The sequence below is a fragment of the Mus caroli genome, chromosome 12 (assembly GCF_900094665.2).
Source record: "Mus caroli chromosome 12, CAROLI_EIJ_v1.1, whole genome shotgun sequence".
NCBI classification, from domain to species: Eukaryota; Metazoa; Chordata; class Mammalia; order Rodentia; family Muridae; genus Mus; species Mus caroli.
The window spans coordinates 4,971,014-4,983,488 of NC_034581.1; the positions used below are offsets into that span (position 1 = coordinate 4,971,014).

The 12,475-nt window shown below is 44.6% G+C and overlaps 1 protein-coding gene across 3 annotated transcripts in view; it reads left to right on the forward strand.

Annotated features, from left to right (window-relative positions):
• The window catches only part of Ldah (lipid droplet associated hydrolase), an 85,432-nt gene that overhangs the window by 70,110 nt on the left and 2,847 nt on the right, over window positions 1-12,475 (forward strand). For 2 of the 3 annotated variants that reach the window (XM_021178871.2, XM_029484714.1), the window contains one exon: window positions 5,347-5,429. The exons of the other annotated variant lie outside the window; for it this stretch is intronic. In XM_021178871.2, the coding sequence (XP_021034530.1) occupies window positions 5,347-5,429 (83 nt within the window). The remainder of the gene's footprint in view (window positions 1-5,346; window positions 5,430-12,475) is intronic. 3 annotated transcript variants of the gene reach the window in all.

The following is a 12,475-nucleotide window of genomic DNA, read 5'->3' on the forward strand; positions in this document are numbered from 1 at the left end:
CCTCCCGAGTGCTGGGATTAAAGGCGTGCGCCACCACGCCCAGCTTTAACTTCCGTTTTTAAATTATCTTCTAGTCTAAAATCTGATGGTTGTAATAATCATTTTTTCACTGCAATAAACACAGTTACTTAGATAAGATTGCACATCTGCATACTAACCCAATGTCCATAATGACCAGGCAGGTAGCCCTCTCCGTGCAGTGGGTAATTTACTGGAGTCTTGCCTTATAAAGAAACAGAATGAAGTGCAAAAACAAGTAACATTTTTCTAAATTATGGAGGAATTTTAGACCAGGTGAATTTCTTTTCTAGACCTAGTTTCTCTGTTGTTATATAGCACATTTTGCAACATTGACAAAGATAGAAAACAGTACAGGCAAAGAAGGCTAGATAAGGTCCCTACTAAATGTCTTTGTCTGGGTTTCTGTGTGTGTCTAATCCTGTATAGTCTTTTCTCTGGGCCTCCTGGTTTATGCTGTCCTGTACCACAGCTCTTTCTGTGTTGGGCCTCTGTTCTAACTGAAGCTCTTGTCTCCAGGACCCCCCCAGTCCCCAAGTCTACCTTCTGCTCTGCTTTGCTGCTGTACAGCCTTGCCACACCCTGCCACTCCTAGAAATAATCGTAATGTGTGCAGGAAGGGGCTGTCCAGGGAAACCTCCAATGCATACAGATGCAGAATGATGCCTCCCTCCTCCCCATCTAGTTAAGCTTCCATCCTCTGTGCTCTGACTCAAGATCCCCAGAAAATTCAGAGGTTCCAGCTTCATGTTTTCTCTGTTGGAATTGATATGAGCTGTAGTTCACAGAAAGTTCAGTTCCAGTGGCCACAGCAGATAGCAAGCTGTTTCCTAGTGCGCCAACAAAGAACTGCAAACTCTCCATGGAGAAATGGTTAGAACTCCATCCCCACAGCTTGCAGGGATGTGGGTACTTGCGGCACTCTCCCTCTTGTCCTTAGTATTCCAAATCCCATGGCTCCTTCAACTTCCTCTCTACCATAGACAGAAAGAAGGGCAAAGAGTAGAAATAAAGCAAAAGGCTGACTCCTGGCTAGAAAGGCGCGTGCTTCCCACTGTTCTCCTCTTGTAGATTAGAAGCCATATCCCTCCATGTAAGGAAGCTGAAGTCACTGATTTCAACTTGGAGATGAGGGTCTTCCTGTCGGTCTTCAGATGATTACTTCATGTCTGCCACAACCCCACCCCAAGCTGATCCCGAGACTCATTGTTCATAGAGCCAACCACCTTCCTAACACCCAACTAAACCAATAACAGCACTCCCGAGACCTCAGTAGGGTCAGCCTAGCATGGTAACCTCAGACTCGGGCAGCTCTTTATCTCAGCCTTTCTAGCCCTCTCAAAAACCTCCATAGATGCACCTGTCCGTAGCAGAGCCCCTCTGTACCCATGATTACAACAGTTTACATTTTAAAGAGTTTAAAACAGAACTTTTTACTCTTTGATTTCTGTTAGTGCTAATAAGCCCCAGTCATCTGTGCAACCAAGTCTTGTGATAAACACTAGAGAAATTCTCCCTTGTAAATGTGGCTAATTTTGAGTATATTGGATCTATTAGGATCTATTAGCCCTTTAAAGATGCTCAGAGTAAGTAGAAGTAGTATACCCAGTCAGAAGTGACCGACAGTCCTGTTGGTAAAGGATGGTAATGACTGACCATGGCTTTTGTTTGCTTTGGGGGTAGGGGGAGCAAAAGGTACTGATAGGTAGTTGAGGCTAGCCTCACACTCTCTATGTACAACAGGCTTCTCAGTGCTACTTCACAGCTGTGTGCTACCACCCTGGCCTGGAATGGTCACATTCTGCACTGCAGTATATATGCCCACATACAGTACATTTTCTACCTCCACCGTTCACCTACCCTGAATAAACTGTCTATCGTCAGTAATTCCTTCCAGTACCAGCAATCTTTATCCTCCAGACTGATTGCAAAACCAAACAATTCCAGAACATGTTACTGTAACTCCTGGAAGCAGCAGCAAACCACGTTCCTCCAAAGAGCCACACAGCTTCACCCATCCCCACATTCTGCTTCAGAAAGTTCTTTGAGTATCTCTTTATAACCTTCCGTTTTTTCTTCTCATTAATTGTGCTTTTTCTTCCCTTGCATCACCATCTCTGGGTGTTCTGAGTTAATGACTGCTATCAAGAGAAACACTTAGACTTCTCTGTGATTATGCATAGCACTTGTCCACCTGCTTAGCTCATCAGTGTCCTTCAGCCGCCATCTTTGGCCTCCGTTGTGATGTCATGTCTGGACCGCTTTATATTAAACGGGCATTTCTTCCCCACCCCACCCCCAAACATACCTAGCCAAGCAACCATCCCTTAGCCCTTCTCATTTGTGGCACTGACTCCTTCTTTATTTTCGCATACTTGCTGTAAGTAAGACACTGGGTAGGACAGTGAGTGAGACACAGCCCCTGCCTCCAAGTTAACAGGGGAGTGGGAGAGAGCTGTGGACAGTTCATTGCCTCCCAGTGCCTGCTGTCAGAAGACAGATATGGCTCAGAGGAAATCAGACCTAGATCAGTTACAGAAGAGAAGATTGCTTGAGTTTGATCATGAGAGTGACAGGATGGTTCGAGGATAGCTGTATGCATGCGTAGGGACAGGCCGCGGGTCATACAGAAGGCGCCCTTTGGTGCAGACTAAGAGCACTGGGAAAACCCAGTGACACTGGGCTGCTGTATGGTGAATGCCCTGTTGGTCCTTGGCCATCAGCCCTGTCAGCTGCCCTGAGCCCATTAGCCTCTCTCCTGTGCATCCTGTGGTGACCCTTGAAAGTTAAACATTGCAGAGGGCAGTGGTAACAAAGAACTAGAGCGCTGGCTTCCCTGTGAGTCTTCAACGAGGGAACTTATTGAGGCCTTTGATGAAACCCGAGTACAGAAACATTTTCCCAGGTCAAAGCCTTCCCTTCGTGCTCTCTTTTCTGTTCTCCTGTACTGAGCACTTCCTTCTCCAAAGCGCTTGAAACTCAGCTGTGCTGTGGGCAACCACTGCCAAGAGCAGTGTGTTTTCCACTGAGGAAACTACACTTCTGTTTGGTATGATTATTTCTGACCACTGTGCTGCATTGGGGGCATGGCTGAGGAATGACAAAGATGATGTGCTCAGAGTGACTACTGGAAAAGAATCAGGGAGTTTTGTCTAAAAGAAAAGAAAAAAATATACTTAGATGGGAAATGACAAGGAAAGGAAGAGTGGAAATAGGTTAGAATATATTCCCAACTGAAAATTTGATTTTCAGAAATATAAGCTTATCAAAGTATTCAGATTTTTTTCCCTATTAAGCCTGTTCTCATTTCGATGTTTGGTCATCTACCTCTTTTTTGTTGGTTTCTAGAAGTTTTCAAATATGTTCAGATGCCAATACTTTTGCCATGTGGTGCATATCTTTCTCCACTCTGTAGATGGTTGTCTAATGTCCAGAATAGGCAGCTTCTCTCTGAAGACCCTGGTGGGCAGCCATTGGGCTCCCCGCCCTCCTGTGTAATGTGGCCACGGTTCAGATTCTGACTTGTTGACCTGGGGTTCCAAAGAGCACTCTGAGTCCTGTGCATGCTGTGCATCACATGAAGGGGCTTCCCCTAGGCTGGCAGCAATAGTCGTGGTACCCAGGTCAGACACTGTTCCTGCAGTCCTTCAGAGGTTCTTGCCCTGGATGCTGGCGGTGGCACTTGACTGTGCTGGTCAGTACTCAGGTAAAGCTCGAGTGCAGCCTTTGTGGCTCTCTGGAGCGTTAGGTTGCTATAGCTCCCTGCCCTCCCCTCCTCAACTCTCCCAGAGCCACCACATTCACCTACCCAGATGCCCCTGTCCTTGATGCAAAATCAGACATGGTCAACTGCCACTGAAAACACAGTTTATTGTTTATAGCTTCCAGGGGTGGGGTACATGTCACATCACACAGGACCGCAAAGGGAGGCAGCCGGTTAGATTAGGAAGCAGAAGGGACAGATGACCTACAGCCTGTATTGTAGATTCCATGGAAGGATGAAGTAAAGCAGGTGGGGAGACCTAGGACTGGCCATTGGAAATTCTAAAGTTTCTGGGTAGTCTCTGTTGTCTGGTCCCTGGCCCTGGGGTGATTTCAGATGGAAGAAAGGGATGGTGCTGGGTTGCTCTGTCAAAGTTGTCCAAAGAGTAGATACCTAGGGTTCAAGGCTGATGGGTTAGCTTGTATAAGAAAGACGTGTTCACAGGAGAGTCTCTGTCTCTGACCTACAAAGTATTGATAACCAGGAATAGGAGTTTTGATTAAATATCCTCCACCTTGATAACATTCCAGCCTGCCAGTGCAGTAGAAAGGCCAGCTGGAAATGTGTGTTGACTGATAAGCTCTCGTATGGGCTATGAGAAGGCCTAACCAATATGCATCAGCCATGGAGGGGCCTTCCAAGGTCCCACATATGTGGCTTGAATTCTGCTGTTTTGCAGCACTAAATGGGTGACTTGCTGCCATGTATTTGGTATTTGTTAATAAAATCTTTTAGCCAAAAAACATCTAAACTTTAGCCACTGTTACTAAAAACTATTTCTGAATTAAATTTGTAAAACAGAGCCCAAAAAAAAAGTCTTCCTCATTAAATCTGAAGTGTGTCATGTTTCTAGATGTTTCCAGAGACAGAAAGTATAATCTCTTAATGAAGACTTCTGAATTGTAAAAGTAGCAGCCAGTGTGTTTAAATTGCTTATTTCCAAAAAAATTCTATTGGGAAGATCACAAGTAGATTTTTTTTTCAAATGGAAATAACTTCCCATTGCTCCTCCACTTCTGACACAAATAATAAGGACCTCGTTTGCCCTCTTGCCTAAAACAACTGAAAAAAAAAAAAAACAAATAAAATGTGAAAGCAAAGTTTTTAGGACACTGGATGTTGGACGGTGAAGAGCAGAGATTCTGAGAACAGAGAAAGCAATGAAGTGGGCTTTACACTTGTCTCCTGCTTCATGTTTCCCAGGTTGCTGTGCGGGGAGGGAGACCATTGTGGATGTCTTCTATATGGGACAGAGGGTGTTGGTCACGGTCTGATTCTCTGTGATGCATTGGCTTCTGAGGGTCTTGCTGGCCAGGGTAGGCCGCCCTGTCCCTCCTGGGGTTAGCCAAACTGTAGCCGTGGCCCTCTGTAAACACAGCTTCCTTTTGCAAGTCCACCAGCCAGCTCATACGCCTCCTTTACAACCACCAGTATCTCATGTCACACAGCACTTGGCATCTACAAAAATGGAACATGTGAATTTTCTAAAATTAATTGGACATTGATGTTTCTTCGATATATTCTAAGTGTTTAACTGTTGGTTGGTTGGTTTGTTTTTAATAAAGCTAACGCTGCCTACCTCGGGAGCCAAGAAATGGTCCAGATAGTGAAGAGAGATGATGACATCATAAAGGAGTTTCTCCCTAAGGTAACCATGGGGGCATTTTGGGTCAGTTGAGGCTGCCAGTTGATGGCTAGAAATGCTTCCTAAGGACACAAGGCAAGAATGGGCTAAGAACTGGATTTAAGATGCTGAAGTTACTATTTAGCCAGAGTTCTTCTGTTACCCTTGAGTTATGTGGTATAAGCAAAGCTGATTACAGCTTCATAAGTAGCTTTTGCCACTTGTTTAGTTGAATTTACCTTTAAAATCAATACTTCCCTGTTTAGCAGTGTATTATGCTAAGAAGTCTCAATAGTGTCTGTAAAATAAATGAGTTATTTTGAAATATAATAAAACAGTAGGAAAGAACTAACATTGTGTGCGACCTGATGACCATTTAGTTTGCCTTTCTCATTCTCCAACATGTAAGGCTATCTTGTTGCCACATAAAAAGCAGCTTTCTGGGCTGGAAAGATGGCCCAGTGGTTAAGAGCACTGACTGTTCTTCCAAAGGACCCAGGTTCAATTCCCAGCAGCCACATGCCATCTTTAACTCCAGTTGCAGGGGATCCTCAGGCCTTCTTGAGCACCAGACACTAGAGCATAGACATAAATGCAGTCAGAGCACCCCTACACCATAGTCATAAAATAAAATAATAAAGTTTTTAAAAGCAGCTTTCTGAGATATCAGGCGTGTGGCACCTGCAAACACTAGACTCAACACACAGATTTATTTGGAAGCACAAGTCTCTGAAGTTGTAACGCCACCATGGTTTGGAATATACCCAAACATCCTAGTATATGGATGGCCTTGGCACTTCTGGCACCTCATCTGTCTCTGTCATCCTGAAGATAGTAGATCTACACTGTTTGTTTATTTTTGTTTGTTTGTTTGTTTGTTTGTTTTTAAAGATGTGTTTTTTATGTGTGTTGGTGTTTTATTTGGATTAATGCATGTGTGAAGGTGCCGGATCCCCTGGAACTGGAGTTACAGACAGTTGTGAGCTGCCCCATAGGTGCTGGGAATTGGGCCCAGGTTCTCTGAAAGAGTAGCCAGTGCTCTTAACCACTGAGCCATCTCTCCAGCTCAAGTCTATGCTAATTCTGTTCTATGGCTTTGGTTCCATCAAACCCAGGGCCTTGCACATGCTAAGGGCACACAACCTGCTGCTAAACTTCGTGCACAGCCCAGAACTGCATGGTTAAAATCCCACATCCACACAAGTATTACATGTAATTAGTCTGTATTGAGGTGTTTCAGAAGTATAAATGCAAATTAATTTTTAAAGCATTAGTGCCTGGTGCGCAGAATATAGATCAGTAGTAGAGAGCTTGCCTGATGTTGTACAAGACCTGAGTTCAACCCTGGCACAGGCAGGAAAACAGTATCTTAAAAGGAAAGTATTTCATTAATATATTTATTACGTGTTGACATAGTTTAGACATATTGTAGTAAAAATGTTTAAAATACATCTAAAGTAATTTTACTCATTCCTTCATACTCTTTTTAACCTTGTTACTAAAATTGTCTTAAATATATATATGAACTTGCCCTATACTTTTTAAGATAGCACTGGCCTAGAACTTTACAGTTGATGTGACACTGACATCTGCTGGGTACAGAATGATCCTGATGGACATTTACTCGGCTAGAGCCTGCAGGTCAAATCCCAGATCGTCACGGCATTGAGGGGCTCTTCTTCAGCTGTGAGACATTAGACTGAAGCTTGTCCACAGGGCTATTCATAGTTCTGTAGCCTCCCAATACAACTTTCTGAAAGCAGGCATTATATGTGTTACTTTAAAGGGATTTTACAATATTAAAAATATTCCCTCCGACAGGTCCTTGGGAGATGTCATGTCTCTTTGGTTTGCCCATAGCCATCTTTATGTTTCTTAAGCAGCAGCTGTCTAGAGATAAAAATTTCGAATGAAGAGGAAGCTGTTACTAGTTAGATGGAGAAAACTGGGCAGGGAGAACCTGCTCTCCAGGGCTCTCAGATACTTCTAGCATTGAGGCTATGAAATTACCAGAAAACAGCATTTTATTTTGTAGTTAAATTATAACTGAGACTGTTTCCAAAATGCACTTTAGTTCTCCAGGTTGGAAGTTTATAAAAACAGTTCAACTGCTTTATAGTAAGATTGGCAGATGCTCACTTCCAAAATTCACACTTGGGGAATGACGGGGCCTGTCATGTTAGAGCCGGGCCTACCACCTGGGGAAGCCAGCTGCTGTAAAATACTACTCATTCTGGATCCTGTTTGTGTGTTTGTGCTAAGAAAGAGGTCAAAGAAAGGTGCTAGCTTATTCCTGTGCCGAGTTAAACCCATATGCACGAGTAATCATTCCCAGATAGAGGTCTGCTCATGGCAACTGTGGCAGGACTGGAAGTTTCCTGAGACTTTCTTGAGAGAAACCTGGGAATATTCTGGTGGCTAGTCAACATTTCAAGGTTAGTATTAACACAAGCTCGGGAATAAGCTGTCCAACTCCAGGAAATAATTGTGCCCCATGACAATAACATTAAATGCACACGTAGAATTTAAAGCAACTAGTGTGTATGTTGTTGAGCCTGGCGGGAAGCAGCTCCGTCCGTTGCTGTGACTCGGTAACTCCTTCCAGCCAGTCACTGACTGCCTTCTACCAGCTGAACAGCCACTCTCTACTCAGATAGGTTTGTCCCACTTCCTCGGCATTCCAAAGCGAAGTGAGGTGCAGACACAAGACCGCTTCATGTCACATAATGAAAAAGGAGGAGACATGCTACAATTTAATTTTGATAGAGATGGCTCAGCATACTGTGTCCCCATAGCTTAGGAAAGTAAGGGAACTTAACGGGGCACATCGCTCTAGGAAGGTGGGCATTGCCTCCCTGCTTCCAAGGTTCGTTTAGTCAAAGCTAAAAGCCCTGTTCCTGAGACTGCAGATGTCTCTTCCTTAGATGCTGTGTGCAAGGATGCCCTTGTCCATGTTTCAACCTAAGCAGAGGAACTCAGAACATTCTTGCCTATTCACACTGCCCAGTGTGAAGTTTTTGAACCAGCATTGATGCTAAAACCTTTTACATTTTTCACTTTGTTCAACTCAGAACAGTTACTAACAGTATTGTTTGTACCATCTAGCCAAGAAGCCACTTGAAAACTACTCTAAAAATAGTCTTGCTACCACATCCTGCCGAAAGCTTCCTGGATCCATCTTCCACCCTGATTGTCAGGCATCGGCTTGAAAGTCACATTCCGATTTTCTGCCACTGGTTTCCATTGTTGGCACATAGAGAGGTTTTACTATTCTTTAGGGAAACTGACCAATTTTAGCTCCGCAAAGTCTAGGCCAGCTGCCTTCCTTTGCAAGGTCTGGAGATTGTATGCCCAGTACTGGACAGTTGCATTGACATACAGTCTCCAACAGCAGGTAACTGCTTCTCTTTCCAGAAGAAAACTCATCATAGTTGTGTCCGGAAGAGTATAGCAGCCAGGTGACATCAGAGGTTACACCGTCTCTTCACCTGGCTAAATCCCACTTTTCCTTTAACTTGGCTCGCACTGACTGTCCCCTCCAGGAAGTTTCCCCAGCTGCAGGCCTACAGGCCTCCCCCTTGGCTCGCTGGCTCCCTGTTTAAGGTTATGTCACATTTGTCACACACAGTATGTAAATGAGCAGCCTTCCTCTCACCCCAAAGGAAGGAGCTGCTCTTGTCATCTGAGGCCTCAGCACAGCTCACAGCCTCTGGTGGATAGTGAACACTGTGCTCTAGGTAAAGAGACAGATCCAGTCAGGAAGCTTCCATAGAAAATAGAGTATTGAAATACAGTTAGCAAAATGTCTTAAAAATTAATTTGTGATATAGTACTGTGTGCATCTTTATTAACACATTGAATAGTAAGAGGAGACAATGGGTGCTGGAGAGGTAGCTCAGTGCTCAGCACTGCTCTGGCAGAGGACCCAAGTTCAGTTCGTTCACTCACATCAGGCAACCCAAAACCACTGTAGTTCCAGCACTGGGGGATCTGATGCCTCAGGTCTCTGTGGATACCCACACTCCTGTGTATAGACACATGCCCATATACATATAATTATATATATATATAATTAAAAATTAAATAAAATTAAAAATATATAACAGTCAAAGTTACTACTGTGAGTTTATAGTAGTGAGTGTAATTAATTCATCTTTTAGTCATCTACAGTAAGTTTACTGTGATTTGAATATATTATATATATATTATATATATTAATAACATAGTGGCTGATTGCCTGTATTTATAATCAAAAGAAAAATATTGTAGTAAATAACAAGTTTATACTCCCAAACACTGGGTCTGTTTGGGCCAGTAGACTCCAAGGTAGTCCTGCATTAGGGAAAGAGAGGCTGGATATGTCTGTCTGTCAGGGACACTGAGTTATAAGCAAGGTGACAGCATCTAGAACAGTGATTATCTACTTGTGGGTTGCAACCCCTTTGGATGATGAAATTCCTTTTCACAGGGATTGCCTGAGACCATGAGAAAACACAAATATTTACATTTTACTCCATAATGGTAGCAAAATTGCAGTTATGAAGTAGCCACAAAAATAAATTTATAGTTGGGTCAACTTAGCATAAGGGACTGTATTAAAGGGTCACAGCACTAGGAAGGTTGAGAACCACTGAACTGGGGTAATATTGCAAATATTTGGCAACCACCATTGATCTAGCCACTGACCAATCAGAACACAAAGCAGCTGCCAACAGCCCATTCAGGGATCCCAGCATGTATCAGTTGTCCCTAAAAATGTGACAAGATTGCCCCAGGAGAGGGATCATTTTGGGAAAAGTGTGGAAGAATATTGGAAAACAGTTACATTTTATGTGGCATGTCTGCTCCCAGGCCTCTAGAAGAATGGCAGCGGTGGGCTCGGGGCTGAAGAGATTGTAAAGGCACTGAGTGGACGTGAGATATCAGCGTATCTGATACGCATATGAGGTACTTGTGGAATAGCCAAGTGAATACATGCCCAGATGTATACTGACGATAAAGCAGAAACGGGAGGCTGGGTCCATTTTGTTTGTGGCATGATAGGCCTGTAGCTGAAGCTGTGAGCGTGCACAGTGGCTACTTACAGAAGTCTACAATATAAAGATAGAAACATCTCAAGATCGATGTCTGGCCATTTCGAATTAAAGGTTAGGGGAAAGGAGCCAGTTAATCCGAGAAGAGAGGCAGGGAGGGGCATAAGGTGAGCTCTGGAATAGAGTAAGCCAAGGGAGGAAAAATCACCTGTGTGGTGACTCGGAGCTATGACCCAGATCTGTGTGGGAGCCTCCGGGGTCTGCTGTGCTTTTCCGGGCACCTGGTGTATCTGAAGTAACAAGAAGACCAGCGCTCCCTTATCCTGTCATTGCTCTCAACTATAGGGGATCCAAGTCTCCTTCATAGCAAAGTGAACTCGAGTTTGCTTATAAACTTGAAGTTTTCATTTAAATAGGAGGGAAATTCTACTCTGCCGTGACCATCCTTGGCCCAAGCTTATGGAAACAGCTGTTGTGTGCTACTTCCGGGCTGAACCCGGGTATCACTCTGGGCCCACAGGAGTCTTCAGTTCTTAGAGAGAACACAGTGGTTGCAACCTTTGGGAGAAGACTGGCAGCCATGGCAGGGCAAGGGTACTGCCTCTGCTCCAGGCCAGGCTACCACATGGCTTAAAGGAGGCAAAGTACTCTCAGGTGGGGGGAGGGGGCTCTGCCCTCGCTCTGTCCCCACCCTCTGTTTAGCCTGCCACAGCCAGAGGTGTGTGCTGCTTGTGGGAACAGCCCTAGTACCGACATTTGCACAATGGCCATGCAAATCCTTCTGACATGCACACGTCCTGCTTGGTGGAGCATAGGAAAGTGCTCCCTGGACTAGCTCACCAGGACTGCCTTTCCGCCAAGCCCCACTCTGAAACGGATTGTGTTAGTTCTGCCTGTTTAACTTGAAACCTGTTCAGAATGTCGTGATCATCCTGGAAACAGATAGGCTTGTTTTTATCTCCGCCATGTTGATTTGACCTCGGGCACGGCATCCACAGAAGTTGCCTTGGCATGCCCTTAGGTTCTCTAGGGGAGCCTGGCTGAGAAGAGTTGAGTGTGGGAGAAGAGAGTCCTCTTCTCGGTGGCACAACCCGGGTTCAAACTTAAACTCAGCCACGTGCTTCATTGTGGGATGTCGTTCCCCATCAATGAAATCATTTAATATTAACATATTCTCAGATAGTTGTGCTAAAATGATAGCTATACCTCCTGTCTTATAATTTAGACTTCACACAGAGTGTCCAGTGTATATCAGGCATTCAATAAACATTCGTTATTACTCTAATAAAAGTAGTCAAAGCCTAGATAGACCTCTGAGTACATTTTTTTTAAAAGACTGGTCACTTTTGCATGCTTCTGTAACGAGAGTTATTGATATTAAGTGTGTGGCTGGGCCCTGGAATGTCCAGTCCACTGGTCCACAGAAGAAGCCTAAGGCAGCTGTATTTTGGGATCCATGATTCCGGGAAACTGTTGCTGAATTTTTACCAGGCCTGGGCTCAGTCCTCAAGTGCAGGGATTCTGATGAGCTGGGCTCCGGGTCTCTCAGCTTCGCCTGACTCCTCAAGCACACCGCTCTGAGGCATACGACCCAGGGAGCAATGGACGAGGATGATCTGCCTTTCAGGGCCTGTACTCAGTGGCCTCTGCAAAGGAAAGCATGCCCTGGCTCAGCTCCTCACTCAAGCCCCGAGGCCTTTAGATGAAGCTGCTTGCTAGCTACTTGGTACACACTCCTGGAGGGAGAAAGGAAGCTGTGCCTCCTGAGTGGTAATCATGCACACCTTTGGATGCATACTTGTTCAGCCAGCAGAGGTTGCATCAGGCAGAACCATGATAGGCCCTGCTCCCTGGGCTCCTCTGTTCCCACTGCTCTTCCAGTGCCAGTAAAGGGAAGCAGTGTTCTATAAGTAAGAAGCATGTCTTTTCTCCTCTGTCCCTTAAAATACAGTCTTTTTCTTTCCTTTTTTTTTTTTTTTTTTTTTTTCGAGACAGGGTTTCTCTGTATAGCCCTGGCTGTCCTGGAACTCACTCTGT